Below are 23,064 nucleotides of genomic sequence, written 5' to 3'. Positions count from 1 at the left end.
TTTTTTTACACAGATACAAACTGTCAACATGACAGTGTGTGCCATGTTTCACACTAAAAAACTGGGCAGGCAACAAAAATCAAAGCACAGTTCTCATAAAAATACACAACTTAAAGGTTTGTATTCTGATTGAATAATGCACGATCACATTTAATTCAGTTTAAGGTTCTATTTTAACTTTGACAAAACTGTTGCAGATAATCCAGACAGCAGCAGTAGTGTATGAATCTAAGAGATGTCAAATACTGACATTCACATATCACTTCCTGGGAAGTGCACAATGCCTTGCTCATGGGTGAATCATCTAGCAGCACTGACGGTTCATTGCATGGATGTTACTCAAAACTAGCATTATTAACCTCTGTATTTTGTCATTCAAGACTAAAGTGTTCATGAAGCTTGTCTCGTGTACTTAGGTTATAAATCACAGAGGGAAAGCTCACCTCTTATTTTTATAATACCTCATACAACAGGGAACACAGATTGACTGATCCTATAAACCTACCCAAACAGAGATGAAACATGAGGAGTGAAAGTAACATCTGTACATGTGGGTTTAGAGGTATAAATGAAGTAGTCAGAAGAAAGTAAAATCTGACTCAGAATAACAGAGAGCAGCAGATGTGAAAAGTAAGAAGTGGCCTGATAAGCCTGAAAAGTTAATTACCCCATGTTACAAATCTGGAAACTTAACTACTCAGTTTTAAACACCAGAATTCAGACATACTAATTTCACTGTCCCTACTCTACTCATGAAAATACAGGTAGGAAGAGCATCTAATGTTAGGATTTAAGTACTGCATGCAGATACAATCCAAATAAGCTCTGCAACAGTATAGAAAGAAGGCATTACATAGCCCTGAGCTAGTCCGCTGCGCTGGAGCGAATTATTAATTAAGCAATAAACAACAGTAGTTTCTGTATTACTCAGCATTATTTCCACATACTGGGAGGAAATCATTGAAAGCTTTCTGAAAAAGACTTATTTGACATTTATTCTATTCTTAACAAGGAGAAACAGAACCATATTCAAGTGTCCCTTCCAAAACAATGTTCCACAGCGTGCTTTCTATTCCATCTTTCATGCACTGACACTTAAGCAGAGTACAATCATTTCAGACCATCACTAGAACAGTCCATCATTAGGACGTAAAATGCAACTCTCCCTACACAAAACTGAGAAAACAAACAAACAAACAAACAGCACATTATATTGTTATATTGTTTACAGACAGCAAAAGGCAGTTCTCTAACAAACATCCCCTCACATGGATTCAGGGTATGTACAGAACCTGAACTTCCGTGCTTATGAGTTAAAAGCAGAAGTTCTGGCTGCTGAATGCAGTGTTAACCACATGTTCTCTCTGCAAAGAATATTTGCAGCTGGTTATTTTTAATATACCTTCTACTGCATTGAAATTCTATGCATCACAGTCTCAGTGCAGCAATGTGTTTGGTTTTACTTTATCACTGCAGATAAAAAGGATTTCTTGTATGATTAAAGAGGTGGCATGATCCAAATGCTTAGCTATTTTTTTCTCCCCAGAACTAAGTAACTATTAAGCAACAGGAACTATATACATATAGTGAACTCTAAGAGAATATTAGCTTCCTCTGCAATATATAAATACAAGTTCTGAAAATTTCCAACCACCTTTATCTAGAAATCATGTCCCTGAAAGCCATGGAATATTTTAGTTCCAAATTACTGACAAACTGTTCAGCAACAAAGCTTTTACTCAAGTATCTTTTCCTCATTTTATTGGATTAGTCAGTATTACACAAAGCTCCACTGAAGAGCTACTTAGGCATAAATTCTGAATTCTCAAGAAGGAGAATGAATGTGAATGAGCCTCTGGGGCCCAGTGACATGCATCTCATGGCCCTGAAGGAGCTGGCTGATGTGGCTGCCAGGCTGTTCACCATATTTGAAAGATCATGGCTGTCAGGCAAAGTCCTCAGTGACTGGAAGAAGGGATACATCAGTTACACTTTTAAGAAAGGAAAAAAGGAAGATCTAGGGAACTACAAGCTCACAAACCTCACCTCTGTGCCTGAGAAGATCATGAACAAATCTTCCTGGAAGCCATGTTAAGGCACATGATGGATGAGGTGCTGATCCACAAGAGCCAGCAGGGCTTCACCAGGGACAAATTGTGACTTATCAGTCTGGTGGCATTCTACAAAGGACTGCATCATTGGACAATGGAAGAGCAACTGATTTCATCTATCTTGACATGTGCAAAGCTTTTGACATGCTCCTACACCATATCCTTATCTCAGAATTGGAGAGAGATGGGTTTGAAGGCTATACTGTTAGATGGATAAAAGATTAGTTGGATGGTCATATCCAGAGGTTGTTGTCAATGGTTCTATGTCCATGTCAAGACCAGTGATGAGTGGTGTTCCCCAGAGGTCTGCCTTGGGACAGTACTCTTTTACATAGATTATGGGACCTCAGGAATTTTGCAGACAACACTAAGCTGAGTGGTGCAGTTGATATAACAGAAAGAAAAGACCCCATCCAGAGGGACCTTGACAAACATGAAAGGTGTTTAACCTAATGATGGATGAAAAAATGCTGGACATGAGCCAGCAGTGTAAGCCAGCAACCTGGAAGGCGAACTGCACAATGAGCTGCACCAAAACAGAGGTGGTCAGCAGGGAGAGGTGGTCTCTCTCTACTCTGCTTTCATGAGGCCCCATCAGGAGTACTGTGTCCAGGCTGGTGTCCTCAGCCCAAGAGGTATGCAGAGCTGTTAGAATGGGTCCAGAAGAGGGCCACAAAGATCATCAGGGGGCTGGAGAACATCTCCTATGAAGAAAGACAGCTTGGCTTGTTCAGTCAAGAGAAGGCTCCAGAGAAAACCTGATAGGAGCATTTCAATACTTAGAGGATGTTCATAAGCAGGAGGGAAACCAACTTTTTTACAAGGGTAGATAGTGACAAGGGGGAATGTTTTTAAACTGAAAGAGGATATATCTAGATTAGATGTCTGGGAATTTTTTTTTTACTGAGAAGGTTGCAAGGTGCTGGTACCAGCTGCCCAGAGAAGCTGCGGCTGATCCATCCCTTGAGGGGTTTGAGGTCAGGTTGGATGGATTCCTGGGCAGCCTGAGCTGGTGACTGACCTACTGGTTGGCAACCCTGCCCATGGCAGAGGGTATGGAACCGGGTGATCACTGATGTCCCTTCTAACCCAACCCATTCTATGATTCTGTGTCAGCAAATTACAAAATACATCAGACTGTGCGCTGCTTTAAGTTTATAAATACAAAAAAGGAGTTAGTATTCCAAAAACCACAAAACTTGTGTTCATGGGGACACTAAAAATATACATGATACCTTTTGAGGATAAACAAAAAATGTCTTCTGTAAACATAACAGATCTCTGTACTTCGTTGTCAGTAGTGGATGCAGGAAGTATCATATCAGCTTGCTGTTATCTTACATTATTATCCAGTGTAGACCATTCTAATATGAGACCATTCTGATATGATACTAGCTTGGCAGTTTGATCTGATCCATTACACCTGCTATTATGTATTTGCAATCCTGCCCTTCACTGAAGCCTAACTTAGCAAGATACTTAAGCATAACAGTAGAACCATCCAGCTTGACTAGAAAAACCAGAGCAGTAGCTGGACACATTTCTACAGGGTTATTGAACTTGGAAGAATCCTTAAACAACCTTGGGGTGGTTACAGCCTGTGTCTGGCAGCTAAATATAGAACAGCTGGTTAGCTCTGTGTCACTACAAAAGTCTGAAAAGGAGCACAGACGAAAAGTGCTACTTCACTGGGAGGAGCTGTGAATGCAAAAATTTCTTATTCAGATTGTGTTATGTGACTCTGAAGACTTGAGGCCTAAATTCTGTAGTGAGGAGTATGTCATGGTTTTATGATTTTTGGTATTGGTATTCCACATCATAACATAAAGCAGTGCATTAAGAGTTAAAGAGTTAATGCTCCAGTTCCATGGATCATCAATAGTTATGAGTATACTTGTCTCAGAAGAGAAGAAGAACTACGTTCCCCAGAGGACTTTGTGTTGCTTTGTATTTTTACGTATTTCCACTCAGAGGGAAAGATAAAAACTGTCTGCGGTTACAGGACACTCTCTTTCCTTTGGGATAGACTCAGCAGTGGGTGCTCGCTGTCATCTCACCTTCAGCGTTAGCGTAAGGCCTTCATTTTTTCGGACACTCTCTTGCTCATTTTATTTATTAGCTTCAATTCCAATTATATTGTATTATATTGTGTTATTTTGCTTTCCAATATCTATTTAAAATTAGCTTTCCTCCTCAGATCGTTGCCGCTGTTTTGTTTCTAGGCCCATCTCCCTTTTCCCTTTTTCCTTTCCCCCTTCCCCTTTCCTGGGCTGTGGGTCCCCCGCACCAGTTGTCATGGAACCGGGCCGAACCAGCTCATAAACCATTGAAAAGTATTAATATATTGTAATACCACAACTGAAATAAGTAATGAAATTCCTGTGTGGAGAATTCAACTTTCCTACTGCAGTATCATTTCATCATAGGGATTTTACAGATGTCATCAATGAGCCAGTCTGACTTTTATGTGTGACCACAAATGAGCTTTTTATGTACAATGATTTTTGTAACAATTGCTGATATTTTATTACATATTTTGTTAGGAGGCCTCCAGCTCCACATCTCTTTTATTTCAGGAGAAGCGTTAGAACTTCAACAGAAACTTGCTATGTGAAGTCAAATGCATTTTCAAGAAAGGATTTTTCAGTCAGAGAGCAGGTCCCTGCAACTGTGGAAAGTCGTTTTCTATAATCCCTTTAATTTCACCAGTTTTGGAAAAGTTTGCTTCTAGTAATTTCTGACGTTACTTGATCAAAGTCCTGGAATACTACTCTGAAGAACAGAAACTTCCTTTCACTTTTAAAACCATCTATTCTCTCTTCATGTCACCTCTGATTTTTCTGTTATATTCAGCCAAGAGTCACCCAACAAAGAGCAGCAAACCTAAGTGCACAGTGCAGCACTTCATACTGTTTGAATTTCAGTCCCTTACTACTACTTCTGCCCTCAAGGTTTGCTGCTACCTTAACTGCTTTTATCCCATTTACTATAGCTTTTTGAATATCTTTGTCTTTGATAATACAAATTCTTTCCCAAAACCTCGAAGGTTTATTAACTTTCCTTTCTTTAGAAAAATCACGTTGCTTTCAACAGCATTCACGTTAGACTGACCCGGTAAGCTTAATAACATTATAGTGAATTGCATCTTCTGTTCAATATAACACAATATCTTCAAAAAATCTGGCACTACTTTTTTCCATGTATGACAACACGATGAATCTGTGTTTACCCAAATCACTTTCCCTGCTTTCCTGGAAGCTTGTTTCCTTTCATTTATATCAATGAAATATTCCTTAACTTCTGTGAAAGCTGACTGTACCTCAGGAAATAATTTTGACTCGCTCCAACAGCTCCATGTCTGTCTTGCATGGAGGCCCCAGGCCTGGACACAATATTGGAAGTGGGGCCTCATGAGAGTAGAGCAGAGGAGATGATCACCTCCCTCTCTTTGCTATCATCCCAGATAAGGAGAATCACAGAAAGGAGAATGCTGCTGCTTAGGTGAAAATTATGACCATTGCTTGATTTTAGGGAGGCCCTGGGAAAGGAATCCAAAATCAGTTTGCATTCAAGGTGAGAAAGAAGGTGAGAAGTCAGTTTTCTGGTAACAAGAAATGTAGAGAGATTACATAAAGGTGTGGTGTTGACCCATTTCAGGGTGAATTTAGAAAAAAAAGTGGAATGGAAAAACACAAATTGCTGAAAAAGTGCCATTTCCATATGAATGTCTGAATACTGGTTTGTGAATATTTCCTTTTACAGAAATTTCTTCTGTTCCATTTCCTCTCACAGTTTCAGTAAAGAGACATATACATTTGCAGATACAGTTCCTCTCTCAAAAGTTCTACTGAAACACATTCATAATAACTGACACTTTTGTATGTGACTTTAAGGCAAAAGCCCAAGAAATATCCTTATATGCTTTGCCCCTAAAAATAATAATAACAAAGTTGCCCCCCACCCCGATATTTTAATTTCACTTATGATACATATATAACTGCAAATTAGGAATACTCTCTGCAGCCATACATCTCAGAGGAAACAAAAGCCACAGCATTAAAGGCATTAGGACACTTCACAATTCGAGTCCTTAGTTCCTGAACTTTATATAAAAGGTTTCCTTATTTCAACAGTTAAAAACACTTATGATTTTGCAGTTATCAATTACTTTAACAAATAAAGAAGGTGAAAATATGGTATTAGAATGGAAACCTTACCCACACACTCAACAAATAAGAACTGTTCCTCCACTTCTCATACATGCCAAAGACTTCAATCGAATTTTTCCCTTGTTGCATAAGACACTTGCTATAATTGCAATGAAAATGTATGCAGGTACAAGTAACTACATTACAGTATGAATAAACTAATTTCACCAGTAGCCACCACAAATTATTTTATTATCCTTGGAGACTAGTGAAGACGCTGCAACCGAGTACAGAAATAGAATAAATATACTCTACTAGGCAAGGACTTATAAATGAGCTCTAGTGATAAGACTGACCCTGAGAAAATGAAACAGCTGTGAGAACATCTTTCTTAATTTAAGATGGCTTGGCTTAGTGATTGCCTGTGCTACTGTTGAAAGGTAGATTACAGACATTTCCTTCTGAGATTATTACTTATCACTGAAATGTGTACAGCACAAATCAGTACAGTCTTTGTGAATTTTTAAGTACAGAACAAACACTCCTGTCACTCACATTCCATTTCTATTGCTGACAGTAATATTAGATAACCATACATATGCTCATATGACTAGGTTTTCCATGAAAAGAAGCATAACAACAATGGATCCATAGTAGCCCAATTTAAACTATCACCTGGCCTCTTTTGACTGAGTTAGAATGAGATGCAAAACCAAGAAAGACATTTATTTAAGGATATCTTTCTAAATTCTTCACATTTGTGCTCTACTTCATCTTTCCATTCAAAGGCAAGGATTTGTTGTTTCTATATGTGTTCACTGAACGTATTTGCAAGCATTAAATACAGAAGTGAAGGCAAAACTATAATCACTCTTAGTTTTTGCTCTTTCTGATGGTAGGTAAGTCATTGATTAAAAAAAAGTCACCAAATGAAGACGAATAGCAATAACAAGGAGAGCAATCCTATCTGTGGAACTAGAGGGCCTTTCTAGCTAGATCTGATCCATCTACCACATGCCACTTACTTGTTCTTTACAGGGGTGACTTAACTGAGAAATTCAGGCACCTGGTCAGGCTCCTTAGCAAAAGGCTGACTGTCTCAGCAAGAACTATGAGCTCTGTCCTCTGCTTTCAAGCTCAATGGTCACTCACTGAAGGGCAGTAATTAGGTATACTCAGTGCCGCCAGCTGCTGAAGCATATCAGTTTCCACTCTGGATGTATCAGCTTCTTGGTGTGTGTTTCACACCTGATGTTGCTGTAATCATTAAGCCTCAAGCTGTAGCAGTGTAAAGCTGATTTAAAATGAATGTGGGTATCTCTATAATAACATGTCTTCAGACCTCCCAGCTGCAGCATGAAGTCATTTAAGTTAGCATTGCCAGACAGACGGGACATTTTTCAGCTGGATCTTCCCAGCCACAAGAAGTAAAGCCTTTGTAGATGTAGTAACTCGGGTGGACATTTTTATATAAATATAAACAGAACCTGAGGTTAATTTTACTAAGTTTTGATTGACTCCATACTTACTTCCAAAATGTTATCTCAGAAATATTTCTCTTTCTGAAGTGATATTTCCAGAGAATATCCATTTCCCAGAAACAAATCACTTGCCAAACAAATTTCTGAATAGAAAAGCAGCAAAAAGTTTGGAAAAAGTTAAGATAAAATGCATGGAAGATCATTATCCATCTTTTATGCTCAATCCTGTAATGGTCAACACTGAAAGTCCTGTTTTAAGCCACAAATCTGTGACATAATATTGTCCTGTCTGATGCTGTTCATGGCATACAAGCTGGTAGGGTAAGATCTGTTGCCAGATACTCACCCTCTTCCATCAAAGTTGAAATAAAGAGGTAGAACTATGCTCCTCCAGAGTGAGAGAACAATCAATCACCAAAGAATAACCGCAAAGGCTTGGCAATGACACAGGGTGTGAACTGTGGCCAGAAAGAACCAAGAAGCCCATATGTTTAAAAGTATTCAACTTTGATCCCATTCTCAGCAGCAGAAACACCTCCGCAATTGGTCAAATGAAAAAGAAAAAACAACTGCACAAAAAAACACAAATCAAATCAAATCAAAACAAAACAAAACAAAACAAAAAAACTCACAAAAACACAAAAACAGGAGTGCAGATAACAGAATAAGGCTCATCCAACCTGCAGATGAGCATAAATTAAGCAAACATACAAAAGGATCTGCCATCATCTAAAAAATGGCAGAATATCCTCTTCAATGATCTTGTACTGAAACAGTGAGTGAAAAAGAAACAAGAATCCTCTATGACAGAGAGATTGGCTGACCACCAAAATGTAGTGATGGCCAGAATTACTGGTGACATCTCCAACTGATGTAAAGCTAGAATGCATCACTGATGGCATGACACTGCCTTCTTTACTCATCAACAGATGTTGAAGCCTTGCAAGAGAGAATTAGGAACTAAGTATTTGGAGATGCCCAGCCCAACTACTAGCTACAGCCATAGCAGATAAGGGCTTAGGAGGTAAGTGACTTTTGACCATGACTGCTCATTAAGAAGAGAAGATATCAAGGTTCACTAGTGAATTTTCATTGAACTAAAAGTCTTGTCTCGCTGACTGCTCTTCTTTATATTCAAGCATTCCTAAATGTTCCTGATAACAATATCTTCTAAGGGTAGCTTGTTCTTACTCAAACTCAAAAACAACCATCCCTGAAGGTGTTCAAGAAATGTTTAGATTTTGTACTGAGCAACATGGTTTAGTGGAAAATTCTGGTGGTGGATGGACTGTTGGACTGGATGATCTTGGAATGCTTTTCCAACCATGGTGATTCTTTGATTCTATGATTTTATATACCACTACTATCTTTTTCAAAACATTGATTACGTAAATGAATCACCTTCCAACTGCCAGAAAATTGCTTGCAGTCTCTTCCATTTTGTCCCAGCAAATCCTGTACAGCTATACTACTTATGATCACAAATACAACAAGTCTATGTTGAAGATACTATTTACTCACTTGATATTTAACAAGCTATATTCCAAAAGCATATCTCTATCATAAAGCACCAAGCTGTAAACACACTAGCTCAGGCCTGGATAGTTAAAATGCAACATACATTGTCATCAGAGAATAAACATGAGCATGGTAGTTAAGTACCATTCTGCCACAGGCAGACATTTGCACTCACCATACGAGGAACCAGTCTTCTCTGGTTTACATGTAAGCTATAGAAATCCAGAGCCCTTTACAGTTTTAAGGTATCTGCAGGCTATTTGCAATTAAATGAAAAATAACCAAAATGTGAACTTGAAAGGATGGCCCTAAAGAACCTACTTTCAGAACAGCAGATTTTTGAAATCTTAGGCAAGGCCACAGATGCCTATAAGTCCTAAGGGTAAAAAAAAAAAAAAAGTCCTTGATCTAAAAATAGTCTCATGTATAAATTTGGAGGAACCCATGAAAAAGATTCTCTGCTTTGAAGATTATTCATTACTGAACTGTTTGAACTATATGGATAGTCCATAAGTCACTGAAATGCCAGAGGGCCAAAAAAGATCTACATGCGTATCAGCTGTACCAGTTAACAGATATCTGCAAAGAGACAACAAAGAAACCTTCCAAGTTGATAGAGTAGAAAAGAAACAAATTTAAGCCTGAAGGCTGAACAGTTGGTTTGAACTATTTTTTAAGAGTTTCTTGCCACCTGCTTTTTTTTTTTTTTTTCCCTCTTCAATCTGTAAGAATTTGCCTGGACAAACTGTTAAGTATTATGGCAAAATCCAGGAACACAGAGAGATACAAAACAATGCTTCACATAAATTAATGAGGACCCAAGAGCATCACACGGATGTAATTCACTGCAGGATCTTACTAGAGGTTGTGCAATATCCTTGTGCTTTACAGCTGAATGTAACATTGGTCAGCTCCAAGTTTTTTTATTTTACTGCCAGCGTTAAGATATTTGACTTCCTTAAACATCTGGCTTCACACCTGTGTATTTCAGTTAAACAACTAAGCTTGCTGCTTCCCTGAAAGAAATCTGACAATTCCAAAATCAGAATGCACAGAACCGAACTTATAATTATGAAGTTCTAAATGTATTTTAAGAGTGGCACAAATCTTGCCTCCAGCTTGTGAACTTATCAGTATTTATCAAACCTGTGGCTTTCAATTGCATTAGGAAAAAAATATCTTTTTGGAAGGAGAACAATTCCAAAAATGTTGCACTCCAAGCTCACCTGAAGGACCAACGTAGTATAATGCACTCTGTCATTAAAATGTAGTATAATAAACTCTGTCACTAAAATGAGCAGAATACATCAAAGAAAATATTACATCAGATAAAGTGACATCAATACAAAGTCCCTTTTAAAGGATAAGCTGATATTAAAATCAAATTAACTACCACAGAGCAGTAACAAGGGTTGTGTTAACCCTTCATACTAGAACACAGGAGTGCACACTGTCCTCTCACAAAGTTGTACCAGAAGTATCTCTGTATTTACAAGTCTCATCCTCTCATCCAACTTGTTTTCTTTCTTTTTTTTTTTTTCCTTTTTGTCAAGCTCTCCTTAGGTCAACAAGCCCTCCCAGTAAGCTACATTTCCCGCATAAAAGCACTGATTGAGCTACCAGCACTTCTCCCCCAGGTATCATGAGGCTACAGTAAAGCAATATTATTTATGCTTGGAGCAGTACTCCAGTGAAAAAATACTCTGAAACTTTCAGAAGCTTTCAAGAACATACATCTTCCAAACAGACTGATCAGAAGCCTTCAACTCATCTGGATAAGTATTATATATTTCTGACTTGTTCTCAAATAAAAGATTATATGGATTTAGTAGCACTATACCACTGTGAAGGTGGAAAAATAAAAACACAGAAAAGCACAGACTATTTTGGTGACTTCAGGGAACAGTGAACCCATCTGTGAATTTCCTGTTGCAGTGAAACAGATGTGTAACTTTAGAAATGTCTTAAGAATACCACAAATAAGCTTCAGAAGTCACATTTTCAAGAAGACCACTATAAAACAAAGTTCTCAGAAATGAGATGCAAATTACATTCCTGTAGTGTAGGTACAAGATTCATATGAGAATATCCAAATTCAGGCATCCTCAGGACTTCCAGGTGTCATCAACATTCAGTGACACAAAAAAAAAATCATCATAGGATCACAGAATCATAGGGGTTGGAAGGGACCGCAGGAGATCATTGAGTCCAACCCCCCTGCCAAAGCAGTTCCCTGCACCAGGTCACACAGGTAGGCGTCCAGGCGGGTCTTGAATATCTCCAGAGAAGGAGATTCCACACCCCCTGTGCAGCCTGTGCCACTGCTCCGTCACCCTCACCGTAAAGTTCTTGCACATATTCATGTGGAACCTCCTGTGCTGCAGTTTCTGTCCATTCCCCCTTGTCCTGTCTCCACACACTGCTGAAAAGAGTCTGGCCTCGCCACTTTGTCCCCCACACCTCAGATATTTATAAACCTGGATGAGGTCCCCTCTCACTCTTCTTTTCTCAAGGCTAAAGAGACCTAGTTCACTTAGCCTTTCCTCATACGGGAGATCCTCCAGGCCCTTCACCATCTCTGTGGCCCTGCACTGGACTCTTTCCAAGAGATCCCTGTCTTTTTTATATTGGGGAGCCCAGAACTGGACACAGTACTCCAGATGAGGCCTCACCAGGGCAGAGTAGAGGGAGAGGATCACCTCCCTTGACCTGCTGGCCACGCTCTTTTTAATGCATCCCAGAATGCCATTGGCCCTCTTGGCCACGAGGGCACACTGCTGGCTCATGGTCAATGTGTTGTCCACCAGGACACCCAGGTCCCCGTCTGCAGAGCTCCTCTCCAGCAGCTCATCACCCAGCCTGTACTGGTGCATGCAATTATTCCTCCCTAGCTGCAAAACTCTACACTTGCTTTTGTTCAGTTTCCTCAAAACATCTTCCTTCCCATGTGCTTCTTCAGTCCCGCTCTCTCTGGCTTACATCTCAGCTCAGGCCACTTCTACACTGTAAGAGATGGTCCTTCTACACCTGCCACAACCTATGCTACAGATTAATTATCTTTCTTTTGAACAATTATGTCCTGTTTTACAAGGAACAGAACAGAATGGAACAGAATGGGACAGTTGGAAGTGTCCTTCAAAGTTCATCAAGTCCAACTGCCTGATCACTTCAGGGCTAATAAAAGTTACAGCACTTATTGATGGCATTGTGCAAATGCCTTTTGAACTGACATCCACAGGTTGCCAGCAACCTTACTAGGAAATGTTCCACACCTTCCAGTCCAGCTACCAGCTTTATTACCTCCTCTGGACATTTTCAAGGACCTTAACATCCTTTTTATATTATGGAACTCAGAACCGTACACAGTATACAAGGTGAGGCTGCACCAATACTGAACACAGCGAGAGTCATCTCTTTTGACCATGTGGCTGCGCTGTGTGAATGCACCCCAAGATGCAGTTTGCTACCAGGGTGCACTGCTGGTTCGAGGTGACTGCTGGCACCAGCACCCACACGTTCCCTCTGGCTGGACTGCTCTCCAGTCACTTGTTTCCCATTTGTGCCTGTGTCCAGTATTGCTTTGCCCCAGGTGCATTCTTCTTTGTTGGACTTCATGCTCTTAATGATTATCCAATACTCCAGTGTCTCTGGATCTTTCTTCAAGGCCTCACATTCCTGCAGATAGGTAACAGACCCTCCCAGTTCAGTGTCATCAACAAACTTGCTGAAGGTGCACTCCACTCCTGGACCCAGATCATTTATAGAAACATGCAATAGGACAGGCCCTAGAGTTGACACTAGTCACTGCTAATGACTGTCAGCCAACCAGATCTAGCCCCATTCACTACAGCCATTTGTGCTCTGCCATCAAGCCACTCCATGACCCAAGGCAGCATGAACTTTATCTCACACTGGGACAATCTGTCCAAAAGGAGTCTGTAACAGAAGTCTAAATGGCCTTACTAAAATCCAGAAAGATCACACCTGCCACCTCCTTCATCCACTATGTGGGAGATATCATCACAAACAGAGATTACTAAGTTAGGGTTTTCCCTTCACTAATCCATGCTGGCTACGCCTGACAATACTTTTGCTGTTTGAATTGCTTTGAGTATGTCCCAGGACAATCTTCTCCACAACATTCTAGAGACACAAGTTGGACTGACAGGTCTGTAGTTTTCTGAGTCTTCTCTCACACCCTTTTTAAAGCTGGGTGGCTACAGGAAAGCTGGGGAGGGACTTTTCCTAAGGGCATGTAGTGACAGGACAAGGAGAAATGGCTTTAAACTGGAAGAGAGTAGATTTAGACTAGATGTTAGGTAGAAATTCTTCACTGTGAGGGTGGTGAGACACTGGAACAGGTTGCCCAGAGAGGTTGTGGATGACTCCTCCCCAGAGGTGCTCAAGGCCAAGCTGGATGGGGCTTTGAGCAAACTGGTCTAGAGAGAGGTGTACCTGCCTACAGCAAAGGGGTTGGAATTAAATGGTCTTAAAGATGCCTTCCAACCGAAACCATTCTATGATTCTATGAACCCCTCTTATAAACAAAGGCAGTCAAGCAGGCATTTCAGTCTGCCTAAAGGCAGTGCTCACTGGATGTTCTGGCTGCCGTGCTGAGTACTGCCTCTGCAATCCCCTACCTCACCAAGTCTGCAAGAACTTAGGAAACTAGACCTTCTGAGACTTTCTGACATCCTGGTTTCCCTCGCTGTGTTCTCTGAGGTAAAGGGAAGTAGCTTGAAAGTAGGCTGTGGAAAGGTGCTCTGCAACTCACCTGTTCACAATACAGTTTGGCACAGGCACACCCTTTTCAATATTTAATGTATCTGAACAGTTTTATTCTGAGATAGAACATAACGCTTTTTCCTGAAAGTTTGTGCTATTTTTCCAAAGTAATTAAGCAACTGCTTAGGTAACTCTTTTTGACACATGATTTGTGTGCTAACGGTGGATGCCAGGGAAGCTATCTCAGACATACAGAAGGAGAAACCCACTATTGTCAGCACTTCAGGAAGCTGGGGACACATTCCTTCAAATCAGAGGACTGAACCTTAGTGTCTTGTCTCCAGAAGATAGCCTAGCCACCATAATGTCACCAATCCTCAGGAAAGTTTCTGTCAGCATTTCAAAAGAAATCTACTTCATGATTCAAGATGAACAGGAAATTTAAAGTTCCATTTTCCCCTCTTCTAAAAGAGACTCCTTAGTTTTCTGTCTCCACAATGGCTTGGTGAGTTTTGATCTCTAATCAGACACAATGACTACTAAACATAAATACAAGACAAGAATGATTACTGACAACTTTCAAGTTCACAGTGCTGTCCAAGAGCCATCTACACCAGTAATGGGGCAAGTAGAAAGAGTTTTTGCTGTTCTTCTAGCAAAACTGTTGACCTCCAAAGAAAGGGAAAAAGGAGTGGTGGAAGCAGCTCTGAAGTTAACTTAATGGGCCACATGCCCAATTCCACATTAAATTAAGCTTATTATTTAATAGTACTAGGCCACGTGCCACTGGAAGTATACCACTATTTTGATTAAAATGTTTGTAAAATAAGAAGTAAGTCAGACTCTGCTCCTGCAAAAATAAACAAATAAGTTGTAATTAAATTAACAGGTTACAGCTCCACATGCAAAAAGGCTGTGAGCACAGTTTGTACTAGGCTTATAAATAGCTGTTCAATAACTTCTTTTCTAATAGCTACTCTGCTTCAAAACTCCATTCCGCCCATTTCCTCTCATTCCCCCACCTCGCAGTGGACACTTACAATACATAGTCTCTCAATTAACAGCCATTTCTTTGAATTTCTCATTTAAATATTATTGTGTAATATTTAAACACATGTACACACTCTGTAAACTCACAGGAACCAGGAAGAAACAGTGGTTCTGTGGAATTCCCATAGACCTGCTCCGGATTTGGTGTGCTGCAGTTGAGGCAGCCTATATCACTTCATTTCTGCTCCTCTCTTACATGCTATGAAACCGCCTCACACTGGCTGGATTTTCCCATCCCTTTAGAAATAACATGTTTTTTTTTTTAAGAGGCAATAGGAATCCAGGGCAACAAATGAGTGTATTGTGAATTTACAAAATTAGTTTTGTATTTTCAAAGGAATAACTCAAGTTATTATCAGGAACTTCATATTGAGACTGCTTCTAATGTAACACCACATAGCCGATAGGCTTGCAATAAATCTTAGTTCTATTTCTTCTATATTTAAGATATGAAATATCTGTTACAGGATGAGCAAAACCAATGGGTTGAGGTACATAGGATTTTTATTTTTATTTTTTAATCACTTTTCCAGAGTAATCCTCTCTTCACAGAAACAGAGGTAACCTAAAGGAACAGAACATGATTAATACATTTGTTTTCTGTTACAGCTGACAATACAGGTGAGAAACAAGCATATGAATAACTGGATGCAGAAGGCTGAAGCAGTAGTTGACACAAATGGCTAATCTGTGAGGAAACAACAAATCTCATGAGCCAGTCCAGCTGCTTTTCTCCTGTGAAGGGAGTTACCTGTGCTAGGCAGTCCCTCCAAAAGGCAGTACAGCATTCTGTCTCACTCAGGGTTAATAACATGCCTCTCCCTCACCCAGAAGCAAATGTGGCTCAAGGTCCAAAAGCCCAGAGCACTCTAGTGTTTTGAGGAGAAGCAGGAGCTCCTACAGAATGAGCTCACTGTATTTCATGGCCTGTAAGGACTGTCCTCGAACACCATCCCATGGAGCAGCAAGGCATGGTGAGGCTGGGTGCTGCAGCCCTGTAGGACAGGTGCCTTGCTGGGCTAGAAATGCAGCTCCTAAACTGGGCCAGAAGGAGACAGCAACACACAAGAGATCACTGTATAGCGCTCTGCTGCAAATTCAATAGCATGGTGCACCTCAAACACAAATGCTGCATGCCATAATGTGCTGTATGTTTTTTTTTCATACATCTGTAAAGGTGACAGTTGATTTTTTGAAGCCACAATCTAGCTACCATTGACTTATTTTGAAGTGCAGAAAATTCTGGGCCTGGTTACTATGACAACAATCCCCCAAAAGAGGCAAACTCCACTATACCACAAAACACTTCACATGCTATCTCCTAGCAACCACACAGGTACATGCAGACTTCATCAAAGGAAATTTCAGAAAAGTAACACGTACATTAAAGAAACACCTACAACTTCTTCATTTTGGGCCTCACCAAATAAGCCTGTTACTGAGACAAGAGCTGAGCCTTTGGAAAAGGAGTGATCAACAGGTGGTCAAGAAATAGGAGCAGAGAATGGTCTACAAAAATAAAATACCCTGAAATCTGTCAGCACTGCAGGTGACACCAGAGGAAAACATAGCCCAGAGCAGGGCTGCTTTTTCACTCCTTGCTTTGCCTTGCACCTGCCTCACTAATTACTCTCACCAACTCTTATTCCTCTGGGTGTGCAGCTACCTGATGTAGGACCGTTCGTACCCATGGAACTAGAAGAGGTGCAGCAACCTTGCATGAAATAAACACAAATAAATTGAAAGACCACCTCCTCCCCCTTCCCTTCCCCCCCCCCCCCCCAAAAAAAAAGGGTTAAATTCATTACCACAATAGGGTAAAACAGTGACCGGTGTCTGCAAGGGGCACTCAAGCCATCTGTAAGGAAGTGCTTGCATTAGCTGTTGAGCACTTCTGCTCTGGGTTAGAGTACCTGCAGAGCAGGTGTGTGATTTAGTTGTAGAGACTAGAACTGCTGAATTACTTCACTTTCTAAACCAAACCACTACTTTTAGTATGATATAGCTTGCTAGGTTTTTCCTCTCCTGAAGGAGAAAGGAGGGGAAACAGTACACCCATTTTCTGTGTGACAACCTAGTAATTATTAAGCAGACAGAAATTAAAAGATATTGTAAACTGCAGAGACACAAAATTACCTTATAAATCCCAAGAATATTCGGTATTCTCAGGATTTGTTGCATAGCTTCTCAGTTTGCATTATTTCTTTCACCTGTGTGGTCAGTTCTATTTGTAATCCCTCTCTGCATTCAGCACTATCATGGAGTATTAGAAATTGCTAAATGATCCACATCAGTCTCCTCAAAAGATAAAGCCTTGGAATGTTTCTTTGCACATAGCAAATGGTACAAAGTAGGAAACAGGTGCTGCTATTACTTCATTACTTAGGGCTCTAAAATACTAACAGGGATGCAGGGTCCTGAGATGACTGTCAATTCCCAGTATCCCAATGATTGAGACAAATCTTTTACAATTTAACTACACATTTCCTATAGCAGCTAAGGAAGAAGGAAACAAAGAAACAAGAAATAGACATTTCTATAATTTTATATAAAACATACGTATCACCCAGAACAGTTTTGGAAGTCCAGAACAACACGCGATGCAATATCAAGTGAATTTATTCTATCAGGTTGCTCTTTTTCCTTTGCCAAGCAGCTTATTATTTTCTGATGAAACTGTTTTCTCCATTCTGTAACACTTCAGTCTACACATTTCCACTGTCAGTCAGTGTATAAGACAATAACTAAGCACTTGCTGAGGGAGGAATGAAAAGGACAAATACGGAACAGCAAACCTTTGCAAAAGTTGCTTTGGTGTGCTCATATAAGAAATCCAGGCTTAGCCCAAGAAAAGCAATTCTCTTCTAGAAACATTTTTTTTATGGTAAGTACCTCTCACAGTCCAGCTGGGATAAACTGAAAATACTCTACACAGTCATGTAGCTTCAACGTACCAGTATTTTTCAGACTGCCCCTAATTTTCATTTCCTAGCTCTGCTGTCCCACAGTATGTTCAAGAGAACTATGATGTCTTACATATGAAATCAAGCTGTGAACTGATTGTCACTGAGTCACAAAGCAGGACAACTTCTCCTAGTGGTGTCTGTTTTTAAAGCTTACTCTATGTCTAATATGTTCCACATTCTACAGAACATTCTGCCAGCCAGTTGGCAGTACCGTATAGACCTTTTGTGTTCTTGGACATGATACTTCTTTAAAGAGAAGAAACATATTTTAGTTCAAGACAGTGCATAGGGATACATTCCATCAGGGCTTGTGCACCCGGGACAGCTCCCTCTGTACCTGAGTTTCTCAATGCTCTCCATAGCACTTTGACATCCTCAGATCTGCAACTGATAGCTGCATCGTTTCTTATACTCCCCAATAAAACAAAAACGTAAATAAATAAATAAACAAATCAGAAAAGCTAGGTGCTTGACATATTGAGGTGCATCTTCTCAGTAATTCTACCTCAGAGCTTAACACGTGCTAATATTAAAGATAATGTCCCATTCCATTTCTTCCTTTTCCTGAACTTCTTTTGCTTCCATTTTGATATGGAAAAGATTGAAAATTGTCACAATTTCTGCTGCGACTGACTTCTGTGGGAGGCTCATAAACATATTTTTCTCTTCCACAGAGAAGTTTCTTGTTATTTCAAGAAGAGGATAATCAATCAATGAAAGACTGCAGAGTTGTTTGTTTGTTTTGCTTTCCCATTTGTTACTATGTTTTAGTGATAAGAACTTGTTTGTTCTTGTAATACTCTGGCCAATGCCTAAGTACCACAGTGCGCAAGAAGCGTCCATCTATGCACACACTTCTGCTCAAGATCCGTACTGGCCATAATAAAAATATGCATTTGTATTCTTTAAATCCCACAGTGGAAACAATCATCTTTTCACATCACCAAAGAAATGTTCAAGAAGTTTTTACTTCTTGATAAAAGCTGGTATTTTTGCATTTCAAGACTAGCTATATTTAGGCAATGGATCAAGCAACCATTATTCTCTCTGCATCATCTCACACTCAATGTTAGCTTTCAATTAAGCAAATTAAGTGCATCATATCTTTATAAAGGCCAAAATAAGGTTTGAGATGCTAATAGCTTTCTGCCATGATAGTGTTGGCAAGGACTTGGTGCTGAAGTCAACTCGTCACAGAAGACTGCATCTACTATCTGTCCTGGCTTTATGTACACAATGATTATCAGCTGGCCATAACTAATACATAAATCATGTGTTTTATTAAAAATTAAACATGGGCAAGGGATGGCTGTTTTTTACTTCAGCGCTTGTGCACAAGTGTTTTAATAGTACAGCATGTGGCAGGGAACCTCAAACTGGAGGTCCTATTTCAAATAGGATGCAGCATCATCTAATGTGATCTACCATCTCTATCATCAGTAACGCTCAACTGGTGTTTTAAAAAGTCACTAAACTTCTCTGTCAGCTGATCTGTTTGTTAGCAAGGTTCTGAGATCCACAAAGCAATGCATTCACGCTAGAAATACAAAATGACTACTTATAGCCTTATGAGCAGGATGCAACCAACACATCTGAATACCTGGAACAACTCAGAACAAATGATGAAAGAAAGAAGAGCAAAACAAATTATCTTTGTAACACAAGTCTCACCCCAGCAAGAATAGATTGGATGAAATTAAATTAAAATATGAAGTCTGGGAAAGACATTGTAAGAGACAAGTGATATTTTCCTTTTTTTTTTTTTTTTTTGCTTGAATTACACTGGGTTGAAGTCATTATGAGATGATGTCTTTCAATGCCAGATTAATACTGTGATATGGACCAGTTCTAAAACATTCTATAAATATAAGTTCAAATGCAAATAATGCAATACTCAATCATGTAAACAATTTGAGAATAGTTTAGAGCAGAAAATGAAGACAAATGAAGCAGCATGGCTCAAGTGGGCTGATAAGTTCCACAACTGGAACATTATATCATTTACCATGCGTCTAGCAGCCAAATGACCCCTGTCTTTGTTTCTCCACCTAAATATTTAGATGCCATTTCAACACAGCCCATACGTGCAACTGCAGTGGCTGAAGCCTTCAGGCATTTCTAGACACATAATCTCAACCAAAACAAAGAAAACTTCTTCAAATGTTAGTAAATATTGTTATCTAATTGAAAAACTGTAGTTCCATGCTCTTTCTTTCTCTATAGCCAGATGCCAAATATTACTTTGCCTTTGCAACAGCTCTGTAATATTCAGACCTCTTTTTGGTCACAAAAGAATATATTATCTTGGAGGGAATAGTGGTTAAAATGGGGAGCTCTGACTTGGTTTTAAAATGACACAAAATATTTTACAGTTCTTAATGCACATAAGATGGAAGCATTACCACTGCATAACTGGAGCAGTTCTTAACTGAATAGCCCCATCTCCCTGAGCACAGGTCCCCACACTTGTGCAAAATGCTGAAGCAATGACATTAGGGTGCCCAATTACAAAGCTCAGAAACATCTGAAATGTGTTCAGTTCTGACAAACCAGAAAGCTGACAAGTATATTTGCTTACAAGAGCACATGGTGTAACAGCAAAAATGTAAACAAAGCATAAACAATCCCTAAGAACAAAAAATGGTAGAACCACTTTCAGAATCTCTTTCCAGCTTTCAATGTAAACAATTGTGCAGTGATTTCTATTCTGTGCAATTATTTTATTTTGCATATTAAAAAGTTGTAATTTGTCTCAGGAAACATCCCACTCTGAGTGGAAAAAATCCACAAAAACCCCAACAAATTTAACATTTCTTTTTACTTCATGAGTTGAAGTGGTTTCTGTTATATTTGTTGTTCCTTTTTATTTTCTGTGACCTAACCTATGTTTTCGTTGGATGTTTTCCGATTTTTTTTTAATTACTGAGTATATTTTAAGTTCACCTAATCTCCTAATTTCTTAATTATAGTCGAGTACTAGAGTCTATTTAATCCCAGAAGACGTCTTCGTGACACGATACCTGGCTTTATTTACACGAGTGAGGGGCACCCCGGGGTGCTGCTGGGATTACCACACCGCTTCTTTTGAGAGCAACTTTTTAGCGGTGCGACGCTGCGAAACGGGATCCCAGCGGGATTCTCTTGCAGGGAAACCTGTGCCCCACGACGCCGGCAGCACGCGGGGCGTCAACGCGCCATTCCGGAGGGTCCGTCCCCTCGGCCGCCCGCTCACAGCGCGGCGCGGAGCCGCCGCCCGCTGCCGCAGCCACGCGGTGCCCTGGCCGGCTCGGAGCCGCTGACCGCCCGCTGCTGGAGCCCTGCGGCGGCCGGCCGTGCGGATGTGGACGGCCGTACTCCTGCGGACGGCAGCAGCTCATTCTGACCGACGGAAGATGGGAAGAGCTCAGCGTCCAGGAGGCGCGTTTCGCTAAGGAGAACCGACCTTTCCCGCACGCCCGCTCCCCACCACTAACCGCAGCGCCGGGAGCTGCCCTTCCCCTCCGGGCCGCGCAACTGCCCTCGCGGCGGGCAGGGAGCCATGAGTCAGCGGGGACTGCCGCATCCCAGCGCCGGGGCGGCTCTCCTACCGCGCTCCGCTCGGCGCTCACCTTGAGGCTGCCGCTGCTGGTCTGAGTCTCCGCCTCGATGCCGCAGCAGCGCGGCGCCCTGGGCTCCCTGCGGCGGGGGCCGGAGCAGGGCGGCGGCTGCCGGCTCTGGTAGGCGAGGACGGCGGGGATGGAGTCGGCAGCGTCGCTCTTGACGAAGAGGCCGTGCAGAGTGGCGGCACCCTGCGAGATGGTGGTGGTCTGGTGGGGGGAACTGGACTCGTCCGAGTCCCGGCAGTAAATCACGCCGCTCTGCGAGACGTGGATGCTGGGCGCGCAGCCCATCCCTTCCCCGCCCCGCTCCGCTCCGCTCACCGCCGGCCGCGGCCCGCTCCCACCTGCCGCCCGCCCGGGCTGCGGGGCCGCCGCCCTGCGCCGCACCGCCCGTGGCACCGCCCCCCGCCGCCGCCGCCCAGCCCGTGGCTCAGCCCCGGCAGCTCCGCTCGCCCGGCGCCCACCTCGCCCGCTGCGCCTCCGGGCCACCGCCGCGCCCTCCCCTCCGATCTCAGCTCTCTCTCGGACCCGCCGGTTCCCTCGGCTAGAGGGCCCGGTGGCACTCGCAGTGTCACACCCCCAGCAAGGTTCGCCCCTGCTGTCTAACGCTTTGTTTGCTAAAGCTCTCAAAAGCGCTTTTACAGGAAAATCCTTCTGAGCTTACTTAGTTGGTAAGCAAGTGTCAGTTATTTCGTAGGTCTGCAGGTACGAGTTCAGAGCCGTGCAGCAGCTGCTGCAGGGGTAGGAAGAAGGCCAGGGCTGCTCAACAGCTCTGAATGCTGCTTTTCAATCAAATCAGTGCTCAGAGCTGCCCCTGCGGCCTCAGCTTGTACATCTGTTAAGTACCAGCCACCGCATCCAGTCCCAGAAACGCAGGCTCAGCCCAACAGGGACCTGCATTCCTCCTTGGCTTTCCACAGTGAAAAGTGTCACTAACCTCAGTGAAAGTGCAGGCAAAGGTGTAAAACTATGGTTCTTAACTCTTTGCAACGTTTTAGTTTAAATTCCTCTGTTTTCCATGGCACGTCATAAATCCCTCAAGAACTGGTACTGTCATCCAATCTCTGTGCTTACTGCCTAATACAACATTTATCCAATATCCAGTTATCAAATTGCACATGTATACATCTTTCCACTCCTTGGAGCATCACTTGATGTTTAGTCATTCCAGTTTTTAATAAGCATTGTAAATATACAACACGAAGAATGATTGGCGTAAGGACTGTGATGCCAAACAACATGCTCTGAGCGTTTCATTTCGCTTCCTGGTGTTCCAAAAGCAGCCCTGTGATCAGAGACCAGTACACTCACTGCCACAGGAGCAACGGCTTCACAGACAAAGTGCTTACATGTAGAGGGACTACTCAGACCCCTGCGTGTGCCAGTCCATTCCATGCATCGTTGTGGCAGTAGGAGCATTCAGCCATCCATCAAGAAACTCTCTGAGATCACCATCCTATATGACA

The 23,064-nt window shown here is 41.5% G+C and overlaps 1 protein-coding gene across 2 annotated transcripts in view; it reads right to left on the bottom strand.

The window, feature by feature from the left end:
- PDE8B (phosphodiesterase 8B) overlaps positions 1 to 21,889 on the bottom strand; it is a 75,257-nt gene extending 53,368 nt beyond the window's left edge. For both annotated transcript variants that reach the window (XM_065739745.1, XM_065739746.1), the window contains exon 1: positions 21,608 to 21,889. In XM_065739745.1, coding sequence (XP_065595817.1) covers positions 21,608 to 21,889 — 282 coding nt within the window. The remainder of the gene's footprint in view (positions 1 to 21,607) is intronic.
- Between the last annotated feature and the right edge of the window lie 1,175 nt (positions 21,890 to 23,064).

This window comes from Cyrtonyx montezumae, unplaced genomic scaffold (genome assembly GCF_038088225.1).
Source record: "Cyrtonyx montezumae isolate F1298 unplaced genomic scaffold, pur_monq_1.0 scaffold_25, whole genome shotgun sequence".
Classification (NCBI taxonomy): Eukaryota; Metazoa; Chordata; class Aves; order Galliformes; family Odontophoridae; genus Cyrtonyx; species Cyrtonyx montezumae.
Note: the sequence above shows the minus strand (reverse complement) of the source record. Positions and strands in the feature narration are given on the sequence as shown.